The 22,353-nt window shown below is 33.7% G+C and overlaps 1 protein-coding gene across 13 annotated transcripts in view; it reads right to left on the bottom strand.

Annotated features, from left to right (window-relative positions):
* Positions 1-618: 618 nt before the first annotated feature.
* NBEAL1 (neurobeachin like 1) overlaps positions 619-22,353 on the bottom strand; it is a 170,664-nt gene continuing 148,929 nt past the window's right edge. For 9 of the 13 annotated variants that reach the window (XM_021075105.2, XM_084998428.1, XM_084998430.1 and 6 more), the window contains 8 exons: positions 20,803-20,892; positions 18,881-18,990; positions 18,290-18,462; positions 16,724-16,818; positions 15,293-15,409; positions 14,731-14,892; positions 12,582-12,730; positions 9,171-11,255 (listed from right to left, as the gene is read on the bottom strand). In XM_021075105.2, coding sequence (XP_020930764.2) covers positions 10,979-11,255; positions 12,582-12,730; positions 14,731-14,892; positions 15,293-15,409; positions 16,724-16,818; positions 18,290-18,462; positions 18,881-18,990; positions 20,803-20,892 — 1,173 coding nt within the window. In that variant the 3' untranslated portion in view covers positions 9,171-10,978. Of the gene's footprint in view, positions 8,071-9,170; positions 11,256-12,581; positions 12,731-14,730; positions 14,893-15,292; positions 15,410-16,723; positions 16,819-18,289; positions 18,463-18,880; positions 18,991-20,802; positions 20,893-22,353 lie in introns of those variants that run through there. The other 4 variants (XM_084998429.1, XM_021075106.2, XM_021075109.2 and 1 more) reach the window with 2 other exon arrangements.

Below are 22,353 nucleotides of genomic sequence, written 5' to 3'. Positions count from 1 at the left end.
GGAAATAAATAAAAAAAAAACTAATGTGTCATTTGATTAACTACATATGTATATTTCTGGCTTATTTCTTGGTGGGGGTGGAATATAATAGTTTCTGAAATGGCTTTAAAATGATAGACTTAATACCTGTTGTTATATACACAAAAACTGGTTTACTAACATTTATCTTATGCACATAGGACTACAGAAGAAATTTTGCTCATATGAGAAAGAAGCAGTGCCCAATTTGTCGCTTAACAAATACTGTATCCAATCCCTTGCCTACTCAAATAATTTAGCCAATGGTAAGTTCTTTTTTTTTTTTTTTTTTTTTTTTTTGTCTTTTTGCTATTTCTTTGGGCCGCTTCCGTGGCATATGGAGGTTCCCAGGCTAGGGGTCTAATTGGAGCTGTAGCCACCAGCCTATGCCAGAGTCACAGCAACGCAGGATTCGAGCTGCGTCTGCAACCTACACCACAGCTCACGGCAACGCCGGATCGTTAACTCACTGAGCAAGGCCAGGGACCGAACCCGCAACCTCATGGTTCCTAGTCGGATTCGGTAACCACTGCGCCACGACGGGAACTCCCAATGGTAAGTTCTCATCAGAACCCTATAAATTGAGAATTACAAATCAACTGAAGAAAGTAACATCATTTTTTAATTTGATTTAAATCCATTTTCATATACAAAGCTAATTTATTATGTACAAAATAAATGTACATTCTTAAAAACTGTTAGAATACAAATTTCCAAAGGACTAAAAAAAGTGCAAAATTTTCAATTATCTTCAATCATGCTATACAGAAACAAATCAAACATAAACTCATATACACACAATGAAAAATTTTAAAATAGCATTCAATGAAACAAAACATACACCTTAAACATTTAATTTTAAAAGGATTAGAAAGGGAAGAACATATTGCACCAAATTAACAGTAACCTCATTGTAATGAGAATACTAATCAAAATTATTTACACATCTTTATTAAGTCTAAAACTTTCTGATCTTTAAAACCTTTTCTTTGGCATATAAATATTCATTGAGTCACAGTTTGCACAGTCAGTAATTAGATATAAATAAGGCTTAATAGTCTCTTTTTTTACGGTCAATTCCAGTAAAACAAATGAGAAGGAACATTTTATGATTACACAACTTTTTGATTTCCTTAAATATTTAAGTAGCAGCATGATTTGCAAGTTTTCAACAACTCCGAATTTTCCTGTATCCTCCTCTAAATTTACTATGTGCATATATATGCATTCAAGTCACTGTCATCTCTATGATAACAATGAAATTCTATTTAAACTGGGTCCCGGAAAATCTGACAGAAGAGACAACAAATGTGTCAATGTTTTGCTGTCTTAATGAATTCCCTTCCACAGCAATGCATCTGACAGATAACGACTGGTTAGATCGCTGATTATTTTCTGCTAAATGATTTGCTCCAAGTCTATGATAGCAAACAGTTGGGGGAAAGAAAGTCGTACTTGTTAGGAGTATCTGAAGAGAAGAGATAAGCCACAAGGTTTTCTGTAAAACTAAAAGAGCCATAAAAAAACTTTTGCTGCTAAAATTCATGAATCAGAGAGGACAGTAAAAACCGTAACAGGAAAAAAGTCAAAAATATAAAAGATCTTTAACAGTAAGATGTACTTCAATATGCCATAATTTTGGAAGAAATGTAGAAAGTATTATAATACTTTGAAAGTTACCCCCCAAAATGATCAAAATCCCAAAGGAATATAAATAAATTTATTCTCTTTAATCCCTATATAATAAACTAAGAGGTTGAAATTTTCAGTTAAGTCTGATAACTGACATCTCTCTATCAGAACTACTTTCTAAAGTGTTATTAATATAATTTTAGTATTCTGAAAAGCAAAATAATATGTTTATCAGAGATAAGTTTTTTCCCTTCAAAATGAAGAGGAGTATTTGTTGAATTTGTAGGTTGGGCCCAATAAATCTTAAGATAAGTTGCTTACATATTGTGGGAAAATATTTCCAAGACACAGAACATCAAAAATAGCATTTTGACATTAATTTAGTACACTGGCTACCAGACAACCTCCAGTTTTAATAACCGTAAGTTGTATTACTGTATTACTACTGGAGTTTGGAATGTTTGTGTGTTTTCACTTTTTATTTATTACCAAAATAAAATTTTAGAAGGTCCAATTGGAATAAGACTTTTTTCCTATTTTTTAAAAATTAAAAAAAATTTTTTTAAAGTTTATATTTTAGTCAATAACATATGATTTTATTTTTCATTCCCACATAAATCCTAACTTGCTTTCTTATTCTCAAATTACTACACTGTAATAGTATTTTAAGTAGCTAAATAATTTATATGCTCAAAAATAATTATAAACTTTATATAACGAGGCAGCCATCATAGTACAAGTGAAAACACACACACACACACACACACACATCCCAAACTCCAGTAGTAGTAAACCTGGAAAAATGAATGGATAATTTTTTTCAATGACAATACTGTATTATTATTATGGTAATATTTGCAAAATAAGTTTCCAAGGAAACATTTTAAAACTAAACAATGGAAAACAAATGTTGAATTAGTGACTTCCTACTTGTTCTTTTTCTTTGAATTTTAAGTTCATAAGATTAAAGGCATTAAAACAAAAATAAATTCAGTTTTACCTCTGCCCTTTTATTTTTCACTAAAGCCATCATGTTCATAGCCCCAAATCCTACAATGTGTTTAGAAATAACCCACATGTGACAGATGTCAATCTAAGATGTGTTTGATGAATTACTACATTCTACAGAAAGTACCTGATAAGAGTCATTTTACACAAGGTTCTTACATTAAAGAAAATCATTTAACTTCTATAATCTAGAATGGTCTTATATTTTTAACATAGAAAATTGTTTTTTTGTTTGTTTTTAGGGCCACACCCGAGGTACACAGAAGTTTCCAGGCTAGGGGTGGAATTTGAGCTGCAGCTGCTGGCCTACACCACAGCCGCAACAACGCCAGATCCGAGCCATGTCTGTGACCCACACCACAGCTCAGATCCCTGACCCACTGAGTGAGGCCAGGGATGGAACCCTCATCCTCATGGATGCTAGTCGGGTTCATTACCTCTGAGCCACGATGGGAACTCTTAAATCCAGCATTTCGTAACTCCTGTTTTTCTATTAATACTTTAAAATGTTAACCTAATTCAGGTAAGCAAAATATTCACTGATAGCCACTAGAAACTAATACAAGCAAACAAACACTTTTTTGGAAGCAAATATTAGTTATAATTTTCAAATGTGAAAGGTATGAGAGGGTTTATAAGAATAATGCAAACTGAAATGGAAATCTGATTGTTTCTATGGCATGCAAAACAAAGAAAGACATTGCAAGCAAATTTTAGACAAAATGTTGCCAAGGATAATGATTAAATCTATCTTTTTTTTTTGGCTTTTGAGGTCTGCACCTGCGGCATGTGGAGGTTCCCAGGGTAGGGATCAAAAGAGAGCTGCATCTGCTGACCACAGCAATGCAGGATCAGAGCTGTATCTACGACCTACACCACAGCTCAGAGCAATGCTGGATCCCAGACCCACTGAGTGAGGCCAGAGATTGAACCCACGTCCTCATGGATACTAGTCGGATTAATTTCTGCTGTGCCACAATGGGAACACCTAAATCTATTTTCAAATAAGCTTGTGAATATTAAATCTGATTTATAAATATAATGGACATAATTTCTATAACTGAAAATATTTTAAGATTTAATAACCCTGAGACATAATATTATACCAAGAATATCAAATGAAGAGATTCAGCAAGTCCAGAGTAATGCCTAAACATTTGTATAATTATACAACTTCACAAAGATGTCTGAACTACAATCTCAATTAGGAAACAATGACCTATAAAATGCTAGATTCAAATTCAAGAAGTTGTGGCCAATTTTTAATAATATTGAAATGATGATTGAAAGTACAATATTGTTGCCTAATGTTTCAGAAAAAGCAGGAGGGCTCTTACATAGAAACTCTCAAGAACAATGCTCTGGATGATCAAGTTTAAAGCAAATCCAATATACATATGATAAATGAATTAGGCAAAAAGAATATTAAGAATGGTATTTGTTTAGAGTGACAGAAATGTTTAAAACTGGTCACTTACTAGGAAGAACAGTTTTAGTTGATGAGAAGAACAGTAATTAGGACAAACTAAGAGTCTATCTGATAAAAGAAAATAACAGATTAGATTTAGGGGGAAAAAAAATGTATTTCATTTCTTGTATCAGTCAAAAACTATACCCTGAAGACAGGTTTAAGAACTTATTTATGGAAGACAAGTTTAATGATGTATTTAAAGTGACCAACCTTCACACATACACAACCTCGCATATTACATATGATATTATTTAATATTTATAATATTTATATTTAATATAGTCCATGCACTTGCATCTTTTCATTGGAAAAGTGATAAAGACAGTGCTATTCACTTTATAAATATAAATATACAAAAGGAGCTAACCTTTTTAAATTCATTTAAAAGATTTCCATTACTATTTCTTTGGTAATAACAATATAAAATATACTTAAAGGCAAAGGCCATGTGTCGTCATTAAATAAAAATAGGGTATTCAAGTTAACAATTTCCTCTGTCTACTTCTATTCAAGAAAATACACATCTTGGTTATGACAACTTTCAAATCTAAATTCTAATTAATTATGAGGGCACACTTACTCCTTCAGAAGCATAAAACTGACTTTCAATAATAGTTCTTTAAGGATAATTTTTATATGCCTTACATAGAGAAAAAAGGAAGCCTCACTGATGTTTCTTGTTAATAACAAGTGAATATGAGGCATTTTCTCTCTTACAAAAGGATGTGACCTAAAAAAGCACTGTGACCTAAAGGAAATTAATAAAAATTTATTCATAGATGACATGAGCTTCACAGGCTTAAAAGACTTTAAACCAACTGCCCAAGCTTTATTCATACCCTGCTCTATTTTTTTTCTCCTCTCCTCCAATTTCATCTAAATAAAGTAATGACAATACTGACTGGGGAGAGGTGAACGAAACTCTTACAAAGCCTCTTTATTCTCTAAGTGAGTACATCTGCTATATGTTTTAATATTTGACCTCACTTTATAAAGTCATTATCTTAGTATAAATTTCTCATTTAGGATGCTAGATTTTTATTTCCATCGCCAGTGTCAAGGAACAAAAACAGATGAAGAGTATTTCAGACAAAGCATTTTATATAACAGCCAAGTTGAGATATTATATTCATCAACTGAAATGTCCACCTGTTACTGTACTCTAATGATACCATTCATTTCTCCCATTATACAATATTAAAATAATTTCTATAGATAACATCTGAATACACCAGAATCCTCCAAAGTATATTTTTCCAGTGATTTTATCTAGTGACCTTTTTTTTTTGGCTGTGCACATAGCACACAGAAGTTCCCAGGCCAGAGATCAAACCCATGCCATAGCAGTGACAGCACTGGATCTTTAACTCACTGAACTACCAGGGAACTCCTTTATCTAGTGATTTTTAATTCAGTGGGCTAAACTGTTTAAAAGAAGAATATATTATTCAGCCAATGCTACTATGTTTACTTATTTAATAAACTTTAAGTTCCACTCTTCTATACTGTTGCTAGCATTCTCCAAGATTTCCCTCAAACTCTTAAATTTTTGATTTTCACTTTTTAGAAAATGTAAGGATTAATTCTACTGCTCTGAACATTTACTATTACTCTACTTAGGATATGTATTTTACTATGAATAAAGCTTTTTCCTATTTGTGCTATAAAATGAATACTGCTTGTTTAGTTCCTTCACCTAAACAGTGGCAAAGTAAAATGCAAAAAGTTTAGGAATTTCCCCCAATAATCTAGGTTAAACTTTTTTGTAACTTATAAGCATCCAAAATAACTTCCAGAACCAATATTAAGTGACCTTAAAAACAAACACATCCTTATGCCAAAATCTCTAGATAAATAGGCAAAAGAAATATTTCCAAAGTTTTGATTTAAAAACAGATTTTTAAAAATCAACATTTAAAATATCAAAAATCAATCATTTTGGTTCTGTTGAATTTGAAACCTAAAATACGTAAGATCAAAAAATGAAAACAGAATGAAATAAACTAACAGAAGAAATAAATCTCAATAAATTATAATTTTCTCTAGTGTTCTGAGACATTTTCACCACTAATTTCTGAAGTCCTCAAAGACATATCTGAGTCCCTCACATCTACATACATTCTATTTTACACTTACCGCTTCAGTTTATTTCAGCATAATTTACGTAAAACACAACTGTTTTATGCCAAAAAAAAAAACAAAAACAAAAAACCACCAAAAAAAAAAAAAAAAAACACCAAAACCCCAGGAGATTTTAAATAACTAAAAACTCTTCTACAGCCTTTTTTGGTCTTGACTCAAGCAGGTCAGGTCTATCAAAAGTTGCTCTAAACAGAATACTTCACTTCTCTTAAATTTTTTACTGACTCATAGGATTATAAAGAAAGGATACTAAAAACTGTGGGCAAAAGGAGAGAATTGCAAAGGAAAAATTTCTCAGAGATTCAATTGAGAAGACAACTGGATATAAGGAAATCTATAATTTGTGGAATAAAAAAGATCATTATTATTTTTTAAAGGTATTATGGTAAAAAGCTCCCCCCCCCCCAGACCCATACAATCACTCATTTCTGAAAAAAATGCAGCTAAAACAGAGAATTTCCACACAATTTTAGGGGATCTATAAATTCCCCTCAAACCTGTGAAATCTCAGATTAAGGACACTCGTAGTTGTAAAAGCTCCTGACTTAACTCAAAAGATGACTTTATAAAAGCACGAGGTTTGGCAATCTCTGAATTCCAGAATAAATCTATCAGCATTTTACTTTAAAATCTTCAATAGTAAAGCATAATGTAACATCTAACTATGTATAATAAAATTATAATCCTAAAAGTTATACATAACATGAAACAGAAATGTGTATTTAAAAAAATTACTACATCTAAATGACTAGTTTAAGTTAATGCATATCTTTTCAATTCATTCATCAATCACATGAAATAGGTAAAAATGTAGTATATTTGGGTGTCATTGCTAACTTCAATAATTACTGGGAGAAAACACAGTGTTTGCTTAATAAAGAAAAAGCCCAGAAATTTCAAACTCTGCAGATATAAACTGAGCTGTAGATGCTATTTAAAGGACCCAATTGTCAAAAATCATAGTCAGCATTTTTCCTTAACTATACTAATAATGAAATATATCTGCAAAATATACCTCTCATTCCTATTCAACCTTTATTACTTAAGGATAATAATGCATTGCAGTAAATTCTCATGAATATGCTAAGTAGTAGTGGGATAAGCCAATACACCCTTTCAAAAGTTATTTTCAACTTATTATAAAAACCTGGAATTTATACTCTGAATTTTGAAAATCTAGTATGCAACAGATGCCTTTAAAATATTACCTCCAATCAGAAGTTCCACAAATAAACTGATGTATTTTTAAATATGGTGGTCAGAAATAGGAAAATGATTAACTAAAGAATGTATTAAAAAGCCATGTCTCTCAACTGTCCCATTGTGTCTCTATTATTTTATTAGAAATACTTCAAATTTTGTCAATCTAATTTCTTTAGTTTTAGAAGTTTGTTTTTAAAAATGGATCTTTAGGAATAAACCACTAAGTCAAATCAAATGTATTTTTTCAAATTCATCTTAGTGGACACCAAGAATTAGTTTATAAGATTAGATTCGGTGATGTTAATCAGAAATTTTTGAAGTGGATAATAATATAACCTATGTCTTAATACACATATTGGACCAAATTTGGTAATCCCGAAATGATTTTCAGGGATAAAAACCCTGAAACATTTAAAATAGTTGAGAGATGTGGCTAAAGTGACAAAGCAATAAATCAAGGTTCAGTTTTCTATGACAGAAGACAGAAATAACAATCATTTGGAATCTTGAGTATTATATTCAGTTTCTCCAGCTGAAATCTGGCTGAGCCGCTTGCTAGATCCCCACAATTTTCGAGAAAGCTGACCTGAACGCATCTGTTAAAAGTAATCCAAAGAAAGGAAGAATAGATGTTATTAAGAAAAAAAGGAATAAATAAAATTGATATATAAGACACTGATTTTGTAGAATGCAGAAGAAAGAGGTTTTGTTAGAAGAATCATTAACATTTTAATTTTTTTTTTTTTTTATCACAGCTGCGTCATATGGAAGTTACTGGCAGAGATCAAATCTGAGTCACAGTTGTGACATGCCGCAGTGGCAGCAATGGATCCTTAACCCAGTGGTAACGCCTAATATTCTTAATTAATAATAATAATTAAAGAAAGACTTTTCTACATTGAATGTCTTTCAGTTGAGAAAGCTCTAATGTCAACATACAAATGTTTAAATGAAATGTGCCAACTATGTCAAAATTACCAGACTCCATTACAAAACTATTTTTCACTTCATTAAAATAATCTTCTCAAATTATTCTTACTCTACCTGACACATAGGTCTGGAGATTTTTCTCCTTTGACATTTGCAGTACTATTAATGACAATCAATGGTAAGAAATAAAATAACATTTTGATGAAAAGAAAGTAATTTTTAAATATTTTGATCTAATAACTTAAAAAACACATAAAATGATGAAAAGTTATTTAGAAAAAAAGAATAACATATGCTCTTTGAATCACACTTTGTCCACCATTAAATTTTTACCACCTAGTATACTTTCCAGTATATAACAATTATTAATAAAGTATTAATTAAATCAGTGAGTAAATGTCCCTGCAAAAGTGCTTAAACGTCTACACAGGGCAACAAAATCCCACATTTCTCATTCTAACCATATGATTTTGGAATTACTTTCCCAAGAGCAATCTACTTTTTTTTTTTTTTTTTTTGCGGGTGGGGGGAGGGCACAGCGTGCAAAGGCTTGATATGGGATCTCAGTTCCCATACCAGGGACTGAACCCAGGCTGCTGCAGTGAAAGTGCTGAATGTTAACCACTAAACACTAAACCACCAAGGAACTCCCCATCTACTTTTTTTAATGGTGCTTAATCTGCCACTCTTTTCTAGTGGTTATTTTTCTAGGGTCCATTTACTGGAGTGATAATAGACAAGCCTCAGGCAAAGACACTTTGGCATGTTTGTTTTACATTTTCATTTCCGGATGTATTTCCAAAAACATTATTTCCATTAATCTAGTTCCACTTTACCATCTAGTTTATAAATATAGATTTCAAATACTGACAGCATAATACAGAAAACTGACACATCTTTTAAAAATACGCATTAATCAAGATTTTGATCTTTTACATAAAAATAGATATTAAAACTCTTCATAACAATTGATCTATTTAATTTCTACACTTTCATAATTATATTTAATTATGCCAAATTCTAAGTATTTGATTATATTACTTATTACTAAAGTAGATCCATAATTCAGCTGATACCTCCAAAGATATTAAACAGATAAAAAATAATTTTATTCAAAATCAGCACACAATTCAAATTCTATGGGTTGTAGACTACATAAATCTGTCAATGAGGACCCAAAAATTTTTATACAGTATATATTTTTATATAATTTTTGTTATATATTTGATATATATTATATAAATTCAATAAATATTACAAAACATTGATTTAAGCCAATGAAATGAAGATGCTTAGGTATTTGTTTTCACAATTAACTTTTTTTAAATGAATGCACATTGTTCATTTCATTTAAAAAATTCAGTAAAATCAGAAACTAACAAATTACCTAAGTTGGAGAGCAGGCAAATTTAAAGGCCCTTGTGTAAAAAACAGAAAATAATACATACTCAAAGAGTAAAGTTTGAGCAGAGTTCTCAAGTAATCATCACATTAGCAGAGGACAGGAAGGTAACCTTTACTTGAGAAATATATTAAAGAAACACTTCTGAATGGAAAAATGATTAACAAGTTTAACAAATGTTTTAAATGTAAGTAAGTAATACCGAGATAGCTGCTGATGTTTTTGAGGGACCATTACCCCTGAAACTAAGTATTTTTTCATTTAGTTAAAATGCTGTATATCCTGAAAAAGAGTATAAGGACTAACAAAATCTTAAAATATTTATAACACAGAAAGGTTCCTATGATCCATGATATATTTATTATAACCATTGACAGTGTGTCATTCAGTAATGTCTTCTCTTGAAGTAACAGCCACAAACGTCGTATTTTAAATTTCTCAGAAAAGACCAATGATATCAATAAAAATTTGTGATGCTTAAATATGACTCTATGTAATAAAATAAATCCTTGAGAAGAATCACTAAATTATTTGGAGTACAGCCACTAAGTCTTCTTAGGAAAGTGTTAGATTTATGATATCTGAGTAATCAATAATTGATAAACTACTGGCAAATAAAGTTACAGTAACTATAAGAAACTCATTGAAAATTAGCACATTATATGGGGATATTTATAGTTCCAGGTAAAAAAATGATGCTTTTACAAAAGGACAACTGACATACAATCATGCGGAATATTTGCTGAAATTCAAGTAGTTTTGTTGTTTGAGTCTGCTTTTCTTTCTTTCTTTCTTTTTTTTCCTTTTTTGGCTTCCCCATGGCATAAGAGTTCCCAGGCCAGGGATCAGATCTGAGCCACAGCTGTGACCTATGCTGCAGCTATGACAACATCAGATTCTTTAACCCACTGTGCCAGGCCGGGGATTAAAACCTACATCCTGGCACTGCAGAGATGCTGCTGATCCCCTTGTGCCACACTGGGAACTCTTGTTTCATTTTTATAAACACTTTCATGTATTAAAAATCCAAGTAGTGGTCATTAATCTAGATTTGGAAAGTTAGAGAACAAAACTTTCTTACTCATATAGAGTTATATAGATAGAAACTGCTAAATGTGTGATTTCAATATCATAATATAAACATCATTATTGAATACTAGCTTTATCGTCTATCACTTACTGTACTTAGAAAAATCAAATTTGTTTTTCAATTTGTTTACCCATAATGGAGACTTCTGATTCAGCTGGAAATAAGAATAACCAAAAGAATCCCCGATACTATGGGAAATTAAATTCTTGATGCTAGGTTTTACCTCAGCTGGCTTGCCAACACCCACTACAATCAATTTGCCATCTTCTAATCCTACAAGGATATGGCTATGTTCTTTGGTTACACAAACACAGTGGATAGGCAATCGCATGGCTAATGGGTTGATGCTGAGATTCAAACTAGAAGAGAAATAAAAAACACAAACATAATTACATGGATATATAATGGATCCACAGAATCTTATACCTAGAAGATAAGTGAATGATCACCTAGTTCTGCCTTCTAATTTTACAGATGTGGGAACTTAGGTTCAGAAGACCTGAGTGACACAAGAGCCCACATTTGTAGCATTACTTAAAATACATAATAGATGTTTTTTTCTCTATTTCCAGCATCTGCTTTCCTTTTACCCATATATATGTGCCCTCTTTTCATCCTGATGATTAACAAATAAAAGTTAGATAAAAAGGCCAAAGCTCAAAAACTGTGTTTTAATGGCAGATGAGGTCAATAAAATTGGTCTTTTTGCTTTGTCTTAAAACATGTAATATATAAAATATTTTAAAATATAATACCCCAATTATGCAAAGCGCTTATAGCTTTTATGATTAGAGAATGAAGAATCTTAGGATGATGTAGACAAACTTGCTAAAAGATTCCACTGATTTTTTCTAATTTGGGATTCTCCTAACAATATCCTAAAAATCAGGGTTTTAAAACAAAACATTGGAAAGATATTTTTGAAATGTGTACTCAATGTCCTATCACAGGAGAAAAACTGACAAAATTGAGAAGGGAAACACAAAAACAGGGAATCAATGTTAGTACAGAAGTGATTCTGATATGAATGCAATAGGAGAACAGTCTGGATCAGGAAATGAGGCCAAGATAGTATGAGGAGTATAAATAAGCAACAATAAATTTTTGAAAAAGAGAAGAAAAGAATATATTTGGGCATGTTGGGAATAACAGTACTTTATATATATAAGTTGGTAAATATAAAGAATAACAATAACATACATATCCACTTTTCCAACATTCTTTCCTTCACTGGGTTAAAAGACACCTCACCAATTTTAAACTCACACGTGCATAAACATGAGCAGATATGCTAGCCTTAAAAAATAGTTTATTTTACCACAATTAGAATTTTTTTTTGTTAAACCCAACTTTAGTTTATAAAACTTGAACTACGATTGGATAAATTTCCAAACCCATAATCCAGGCTTGGCACTATGAAAAAAATTCTCTGGCTATTATAAATTTTTTTTAAAAAAAAATTGTGGTAAAATGTACATAACATTTTCTATATTTTAAAAATTTACATTTCTTTTGCCAATCCAGAAATACTTTAGCTTCCCCATTTTTTCATAGCCAAAAAAGACATTTCATAATAAATGATAAATGAAAAATTAGAAATCTTAGATTACAGATTTCTACTCTTTCTAGGCTGAAAGTACTACCATCTTTTCCTAAGTGACATTTCAATAATTTTTATTATTTACCTGTGGAGATCTCTTATGGACAGGAACCCTTGTAAGCTGCCTGTAACAATGTGTTCTCCAATTATACACATATCTGATACTTGTTCCTTCAGGACTTGAGATCCTAGATACTTGCCATTTACAGAAAACAAATGCAATGCATTCTTATCCTGCAAAAATTAGTTGATGAAAATTTAATTACCTCAAATTAAAACTGAGTTAGAATATTATCAATTAAAATTATAACAGAACGATGACTGGGTTTTAAATTTTGGAATAAACACACGGTTATACTTAAAGTATACTGACCATACTATTAAAAGTGATTTCAATCAGACTGCCAACTAAATATTAAAGAAGAACTCTCTTAAAGATAAAGAGAGTATTCTAAAGGCAGCAAGAGAAACACAAAACTTTAATTATAAGGGACCCCCCCCCCAAGGCTATCAGCTGATTTCTCTACAGAAATGCTACAGGCCAGAAGAGACTGGCAAGATATATCCAAAGTTCTAAAAGGAAAAAATTTGCAGCCTAGGATACTCTACCCAGCAAGAATATCATTTAAAATAGAAGGAGAAATAGGAGTTCCCGTCGTGGCTCAGTGGTTAACGAATCCGACTAGGAACCATGAGGTCGAGGGTTCAATCCCTGGCCTTGCTCAGGGAGTTAATGATCCGGCGTTGCAGTGAGCTGTGGTGTAGGTCACAGACTCAGCTCGGATCCCGCGTTGCTGTGGCTCTGGCATAGGCCAGCAGCTACAGCTCTGATCAGACCCCTAGCCTGGGAAGCTCCATATGCCGCAGGAGCGGCCCTAGAAAAGAGCAAAAAATAAATAAATAAATAAATAAATAAATAATAGAAGGAGAAATAAAGACTTTCTCCAACAAACAAAAGCTAAAAGAGTAAAGCAATACTAAAATCCATTCTAAAATAAATACTGAAAGGGCTTCTCTAAATAAAAAAGAAGTAAGAAGAAATAAGAGGAAACCACAATTGAAAGCAATCACTTAAGTAAACCAGTATACAGATAAAAAAACAAAACAAAACAAAACAAAAAACACAATCAAACAGCTGTAAAACTGATGATAAAAACAAGGAGCAGCAAAAGGACAAACATGAAGACGTTTAAAAAGGCCTTCAACATCATATGGAGTTTCCATCGTTGCGCAGTGGTTAACAAATCTGACTAGAAACCATGAGGTTGCGGGTTTGATCCCTGGCCTTGCTCAGTGGGATAAGGATCTGGCGTTGCCGTGGGCTGTGGTGTAGGTTGCAGACACGGCTCAGATCCTGCGTTGCTGTGGCTCTGGCGTAGGCTGGCGGCTACAGTTCCAATTGGACTCCTAGCCTGGGAATCTCCATATGCCGTGGGAGCAGCCCTAGAAAAATCCAAAAAGACAAAAAAAAAAAAAAAAAAAAAAAAAAAAAAAAAAAAAAAAAATCATAGAGTGTGGGGAAGGAAAGTAAGAAAATCTAGACTCTTTTTTTAATAAATAAGAACTCTCACCCCTCCAAAAAAATTAAAAATCTCATTCAAAAAAACCCATTCTTCAAATACAACAAAACAAAAACTATCTTAATTTTTAAAAAGCTTTATCACTGAAAGAAAATAAACATAAAATGTATGTTTTATTTATACCCTGCCCTGTGCAAAAATAATTTACTTTGGTTATAATTTCCACCTATGCTTATAAAGTCCCACAAAATCAGAAATTACTTTTAAAACCATATAGGTCTATAGAAAGCTCTAAAACAAAATCAAACATAAGACTAAGATTGTGAGAGGGAATGAACAAATTGAATAGTGAAAGAAAAATATCCTTTTCAAAATTTGGTATTCTTTTCTTCCTCAAAATGCCACACACACACACACCCACCCACCCACCCACCATGGGAAGGAAAAGACAAGCTTATGGATAGTTTAGCCCTGCTGCATGACACTGTAATATGCCACATGACACTGTAATATACCACACACACACACACACACACACACCCCATGGGAAGGAAAAGACAAGCTTATGGATAGTTTACCCTGCTGCATGAAACTGTAATATACCACATGACACTGTAATATACCCCCCGCCCCCAGCCACACACACACACCCTCATGGGAAGGAAAAGACAAGCTTATGGATAGTTTACCCTGCTGCATGAAACTGTAATATACCTTGAGGGTGGTCCTTTCTTCAATGCTGGAGTAGATGACAATATGTCCTTCCCAAGATATAGCCAAAATGGGAATGGTCAGGAGCAGAGAACTCTCACAAGGTGGCCGTAAAGTCCTCATGTACTGACCTTTCTGAATGGTATGTATAATCACAGTGCCATCCTATGTACAGAAAATATTAGAAAATGAAAAAGAAGAAGAACAAAAAAGAAAAGAAAGTGATCAAGAAACATGGGGAGGGAACAGAGAAAATGATTACTCCACCAAGGACATAGGTACTTTTGGAGAAATTTCAATCTTAAAATTTCAAATAGCATTTTATTTCATAACATGCCCTCTTCTTAACTAATAAGACCAGTAAAGTCCCCTAGGAGAATCCAGTCTCTTTAAGTTTTTTATTTCTAAATTTTTTTTACTTTTGCAAAGTCCTAGACAAAGAGTATAAAATTTCTATGCTTTTACTAATTCTCCTAGAAAAAAGTTTTAAATATATATATATATATATCTATTGTCCCTGAATTTGTAGTTTAGAAAATCAGTGTTCTTACAGGTGAAATCTTACCCTTGATCCTGACACTGCCATGTCTAGCTCAGTGCTGATGCCAACACTCAGGACCTCATCAGTGTGTCCATACAGAATCTGAAAGGGTTTTGATGCTAAGCCCACAGGAACACCACCCTAATATAAAACAAAAAAGGTAATTTTCTTATAAGCTATTTTCTACAAAAAGGTTTATATTGTATTTAAACTGTCTAATCACAAACTGACATTGCAACTACTTCATTCCACTAAATATATTCATAGTAGTACTCATTCTTGGGTTTTTCCTTGGATTTCCAAACTATTCCCAGTCCTTTGAAGGTAAAAAATTTAATCTGAAGTTTCAAAGTTGATTGCTTTAATTTTAACTGGTATATATTTTGCCCTTCTCATCTACAGAATTATTCACCCTATAATTCAAAGAAACTTTTTATATTGTATCTCCGAAAACTTTCTCTTTTTCATTTATTGGAGTCCTTGTCTCAGAAACCATTAATTATTTTTATACTGATTTGTCTTTGATTTCTTCAGCTATTATTCTTTTTTTCCTTTCTTTTGTTTTGTAGGGCTGCACCTATGGCATATGGAAGTTCCCAGGCTAGGGGCTGAATCTTAGCTGTAGCTGCCAGCCTACACCACAGCCACAGCAATGCAGGATTCGAGCTGTGCCTGTGACCTACATCACAGCTCATGGCAATGCCGGATCCTTACCCCACTAAGTGAGGCCAGGAATTGAACTTGTGTCCTCACGGATACTAGTTGAGTTTGTTACTACTAAGCCATGATAGGAACTCCCCAGCTATCTTTCTTTTTCTTTTCTTTTTTTTTTTTTTTTGTCTTTTGTCTTTTTAGGCCCACACCTGTGGCATATGGAGGTTCCCAGGCTAGGGGTCCAATTGGAGGTGTTGCTGCCGGCCTATGCCAGAGCCACAGCAACACCAGATCTGAGCTGCGTCTGCAACCAACACCACAGCTCACGGCAACGCTGGATCCTTAACCTACTGAACAAGGCCAGGGATCGAACCTGCAACCTCTTGGTTACTAGTAGGGTTCATTAACCACTGAGCCATGACAGGAACTCCTAAAATCATGTATTTTAATGTTCTGTATTATTCTAGGTTTATAATACATATCTACATCATTATACATCTAATACTGAGTATTCTATATTATAAAATATAGAAATGCATTAAAGATTGAAATATTAAAAAAATAAGAAAAGTGTTATAAGAAAAATTTAAGATAATAACATGATGAGGTCATGAATCAGACAATAAACCTAGGAAAAAATGTGGTGATTAAGACAGAACAGAATGAGGGGAAAAAGAATGCAAAGGAGCTCAAATAAGCATCAATGCCAAAGAAAAAATTCACTATTCTATTAGAACATCTCAATAATATTCCCAGGGTGAATCTCTGATATAAACCAAGAGTATTTAAATGAATGACTACCTGTTGTGTTATCTGCCATATCATACATGTAGTATCTCTGGAACCAGAAATCAAATGTATTCCACAGTAATCTGTAGCTAAACAAGTCACAATATCTGTAAGAAAAAGGAATGTAAAAAAATGAAATAGCACAACTATAAGGGCAATTTTCGGTTATATGTTTAAACTATATCAGTGGCTCTAGCAGGGTAAAACATAGGAATGTTATTGGAAAAGCATTGGGAAAGGGTGACATAGGGAAGAAGCAGTACTAAAATCATGTCAGGGCGCATTCTCTTAGGCCATCCTTTTTTGGGGGTGAAGAGTACACATGAATGCCTGTCAGGATCTTGGCAAGAGGTTATGTAGCTTGAGACAAATCCCCACTTAATTTGGATGTGCTTTTCTGCTCTCTCTCACTCTTACCTCCATTTACCTTCTACCCCCACTGGGATGGGAGCTGTAATCCTACAGAATATGTGCCCTTAACCAAAACACTACATACTACACTGCAAATTCACAATATAAAATACATTTTCCCTAAACTGTAAGAACCTGAGCTAAGTGACATCTTAGGAGTCACTGGTACAGATTTTAGCAGCAGACTCCATTTCCCTGCCCTTCCCCTAACCCCTGCTTTTTAACTGGCCATGCCCATGGCATGTGGAAGTTCCCAGGCCAGGAATGGAACTCGTGCCACAGCAGTAACAATGTCAGATCCTTAACTGCTAGGCCACCAGGGAACTCCTTCATTTCCCTTGCCTAATATGTTTATTAGGAAAGAAATCTATTCAATGTCTTATTCCTAAACTGAAGACTGAGACAATAAGAAGTACGAGGCTGTATTTGACAAATTTATCTCTCTTACGTTTTACAATTGACAGACCAAAGGGGAAGCTGATTTCTTATTCAACTATGACAGACTTTTTTTTTTAACCATTTTTTCATAAAATTCTTATTCTTTCAACCAATCTTCCCCTCCCCCGCAGTGTACAGTAGTGGCTTGACGTGGGCTCTCAGTTCCTAGACCAGGGACTGAACCCAGGCTGCAGTGGTGAAAGTGCCAAGTCCTAACCTCTAGACCACCAAGAAACTCCTTCAACCAATTTTTTTTTAATCTTTCATATACTATTAAGCTGTATTTAATTTATGCTTAGTACACCTAAAACACATTAGATAGTCTTAAAGAAAGAATATACTATTCAAAACACAATTCTATCAAAAAGTTCACTTTGCTTCAAAGGTAAAATTCATGCTTTTTATAAGGACTATGTACTACTTTTTTTAGGGCCACAACCGTGGCATATGGAAGTTCCCAGACTAGGTGTCAAATAAGAGCTACAGCTGCCAGCCTATATCACAACCACAGCAACGCAGAATCCAACCTGCATCTGCAACCTACACCACAGCTCAGGCAACGGCTGGATCCCTGACCAGATGAGTGAGGCCGGGGATCAAACCCTCATCCTCATGGATACTAGTCGGATTCATTTCCATTGCACCACAACGGGAACTCCCTGTACTACTTTTACATTTAGAAGAAAATAAAGAAAATATTGTCTGGGAGAAAAAAAAGTTAATGCTTACCCATATGTCTGATATGATGTGAAATAATTTTGCCTTTTGTAAGGGACATCACTTGAATGCTATTATCCCAGTGTCCAGCACTAAAAAGCAACTTTGCATCATGTGATACTATAAATAGCTTAGAAGTGATTTCCAGCCCTGGAGCAAAAGGACCATTCATAACACGCTGAGTTCTGAAAACACAATTAAATATTAGACTCTTCTTTAAAAACATTACTTAGACCAATTATCCACTATTTTTTAAATCTCTCCAAAAAAGAAAAAAAAATAAGTCAACTTGAAATGTCTATTAATAAATGATAGACATTTAGAATTTTAATTTTATTCATATTTTTCTCTAAACAAAAAAACATATAACAAAATATTCTCAAGGGCTAGGTGTAAGGAAGTTGAAATTGGTGAAGGAGTGAAAAAGATTTAAAGCCAATTTAGTAAGACTGTCAATTCTGTAAATAGTCTCAAAGTATAAAGACAAGATAAGAGTATGCTAGGACCAGGAAAGTTTGGAAGTTGGAAAATTTAATTTATTTGCTTGTCCTGGCAATAAGTTTCTGGCTGTACCTGTTTTGCTTTAAATGTTCATTTACTTACTTTGGATTTGTCACAGTTTGATCCTTGATGAATGTAAAGTAATTAGAAATGGTTCTGTCATAAGGCAGCCATCCATGGGTTCCAATAACATAATTCATGCTTACGGTTATCTGCAAAATAAACATGTGAAGACAAAAATTAAATGAAAGATTAAAGAGAGCAACACAGAATAACCAAATGCTGACATGAAGTTATCATTTATCATTTAGGGAATAGTTTGGGATTGTGTACTTAAAACATAAGACTCATTAAGAAAGTCTTAAAATAATTCAAATGGTTAAAAACTCACTGTTCTCTCACTGCAAGAAAAGGTACCAAATGTACATTTCTTCAGTAAGATTTTGTTCTTCAAAAATTTCAGTTTTCTAGTATCTATTAGCTGGCAGTCAGAATAAATTAAGAGCTAAGTCTTTCCATAAAAATAAGATACTATCATTTAAAACATAAATCAAAAATAGTCCTTATGAAGAACTGTCAGGAAGGTCTCCTTTTCTTAGGAAGAGTAAGAGTGAATATTTACACTTAAAAATGTGAAGCTTTATTTCTCTTTGATAAAAATAACAGACTACAGAGTTCATGCTGTGGTACAGCAGGTTAAGAATCTGACTTCAGTGGCTCGGGTCACTGTGGAGGCGCAGGTTCAATCCTTGGCCTGGTGCAGTGGGTTAAAGCACACAGCATTGCTGCAGCTGCAGTGTAGGTTGCAGCTGCGGCTCAGGTTCAATCCCTGGTCAGGGAATTTCATATGCCAAGGGTGTGGCCATTACAAAAAAGAAGTAATAGACTACCCAAACACACATCTGATAAAAAAATACGAGTATTAAAACTGAAAAAATGACAAAAATTTTACCACTCAAAAAAAACTTTTATTACCTTGTATATCTTCTAGACCTTTTTTCTAAGCAAACACACAACATGGATAATCAGAAAAATGGTTTAATTCTGGAATCTACTCTTCACTGTGCTATTCTCAATTTTTATCATTTTTAAGTGACAAAAACAGAATAAGACAGACTTAGGTTTGGTCCATTTGCTAGGGTCTTTACTTGCTAGCTCTGTGACTTTAAACAAGTTACTTCTGAGTTTTAATTCCTCACCTGTAGAAGGGAAATAATAACTGTGCCTATCTCACAGAATTGTCAGGTAGATTAATAATTTAAATGACAAAATTCAGGTAACATACTCACTAATATGTCTTGCATGTAGACTTTTATCAATTCTGGATTATGTCTCATTTTCATTATTTTCACTGCTTTATGATAAGATATTATATCATAATTTTCTTATACAAAATTTCCTGGTATTTTCACATATTTAGTATTCCAAATAAGCTTTAGAATTATGGAACTAGTTAAAGGCTGTATAAATAAAAGGAACTTTTTTTTTTTTTTGGCCGTGCCTGCAGCTGTACAAGTTCCTTGGCCAGCGACTAAACCCACACCACATCTGTGACATGAGCCACAGGAGTGACAATGCAGGATCCTTAAACTGCTGCACCATCAGGGAACTCCCTAAAAGATATTCTTTTTTTTTTTAATTTTTTTTTAAATTTTATTATTATTATTTTTTTTTAGCTATGTCTTGGGCCGCTCCTGCGGCATATGGAGGTTCCTGGGCTAGGGGTTGAATCGGAGCTGTAGTCACCGGCCTACGCCAGAGCCACAGCAACGCAGGATCCGAGCCGCGTCTGCAACCTACACCACAGCTCACGGCAATGCCGGATCCTTAACCCACTGAGCAAGGGCAGGGACCGAACCCGCAACCTCATGGTTCCTAGTCGGATTCGTTAACCACTGCGCCACGACGGGAACTCCTTTTCTGTTATTTTTAAAAAATGTAAAACAAAATTTATTTTCTTAATTTTTTAAGTAAGTTGTAATGGATATAGACATGGCATGTGAATAAGGTATAAATCGACTTACCAGTAACTCAGGACTGCCTTGTGACATAAAAGAACGAGACTGGTTTTTGGGAACAATGGCCTTTACTAGTGGAATACCATCACTAATTCCCTATAAAATAAAGGGCACAGGTTTAGTGGCTGGTTCTGCTTATCTTTATTAGATGTACATTATTGAAAACTTCTATTTCTTCAAACAAAGATAAACCCTGTGACATAGCATTTTACTCTACCAAAACATAATCACTTAATTCAAAACATGGGAAAGGAACTATACACCATGTTCAAATGGCATACTTGAAAGTTCTGAAAGCATCACCTTCTTGTATTCCACTACTCTGCTGTTAAACAAAGATGTAGATTTCAAGAAGCATAAAACATTTAAAACATCCAGTGATTTAAAAATCCTTCTTTTCCCTGATCACAATGACATGAACATAAAGTAGAAAATACAGACCACATAAGAACATTTCTCAAATAAGTGAAATGGGAAAACTGGTTCTATTTTATAAAATTTTCCTTTGGCAGTTCAACTTTCAAAGAACAGATCTATTCCATTACCTTAGGCTCTTCCAGAAGCCACAACAAAGGACCAGAACATAAAGGTAGCCCTCAGAAAACATCTACTAATATCTTACTACAACGTGAAAGAGAAGTATGACTTGAAGTAAGTTTCTTCCTTTTTCTTTCTTTCTTTTTTCTTTTTTTTTTTTTTTTTTGGTCTTTTTGCCTTTTCTAGGGCCACTTCCTGCAGCATGTAGAGGTTCCCAGGCTAGGGGTCTAAATCAGAAATGTAGCCGCCGGCCTATGCCACAGCCACAGCAATGCAGGATCCAAGCTGAGTCTGCAACCTACACCACAGCTCATGGCAACACTGGATCCTTAACCCATTGAGCAAGGCCAGGGATCGAACCCGCAATCTCATGGTTCCTAGTCGGATTCATTAACCACTGCGCCATGATGGGAACTCCTGAAGTAAGTTTCTTGATGTGACAACAGTTCATAAATTACACCTAACATTTATTAGGTAAATTATAACCTAACATTATTGAGTACATACTATGTGCCAGGTGTTTTCTAAGAGCTTTCCATGAGGTAAATAATGAATTATATTCATATTACAGCTTATCTTTTCATGCTGTGAATTAATCAAGAGAAGAATGACTTACATTTAAGTATGAATGGAAATAGTATCTGAAGAAATCCACTTACTAAGCCCTTGCTTTCATGGCTATGTCAGATGTCAATTTTCTTTCCCGTTTTAACACCTAGGAAGAGGCCTAAGAGAGGCCTTCTCTTTCCATATGAATGAATGGGAAATACCTTCTCGTATGATGAAGAAAGGGGATTAACAAGTTACTCATACACAAGGACATCTTATTGTGTTCTTTATCCTGCTCTAGACACTGGCGCTGGGGAAAGGTACCCTATGACTTGGTGGGTACCAAGAGGACACAAGTCACTGCCCCAGCAGATAGAACTTAGAATATAATGTCCAATAAAAACAATGCTACAAATGATTAGACAAGGTGAAAATAGTTTTATAATAAATACGGTATTGCATGTCCATCAG

This window comes from Sus scrofa, chromosome 15 (genome assembly GCF_054392235.1).
Source record: "Sus scrofa isolate SSC_HxYL_T2T_F1_AM1 chromosome 15, Sscrofa_HxYL_maternal_Yorkshire_Landrace_v2.0, whole genome shotgun sequence".
Lineage (NCBI taxonomy): Eukaryota > Metazoa > Chordata > Mammalia > Artiodactyla > Suidae > Sus > Sus scrofa.
The sequence above is the reverse complement of the archived record's forward strand: the minus strand, read 5'-3'. Positions and strand labels throughout refer to the sequence as shown.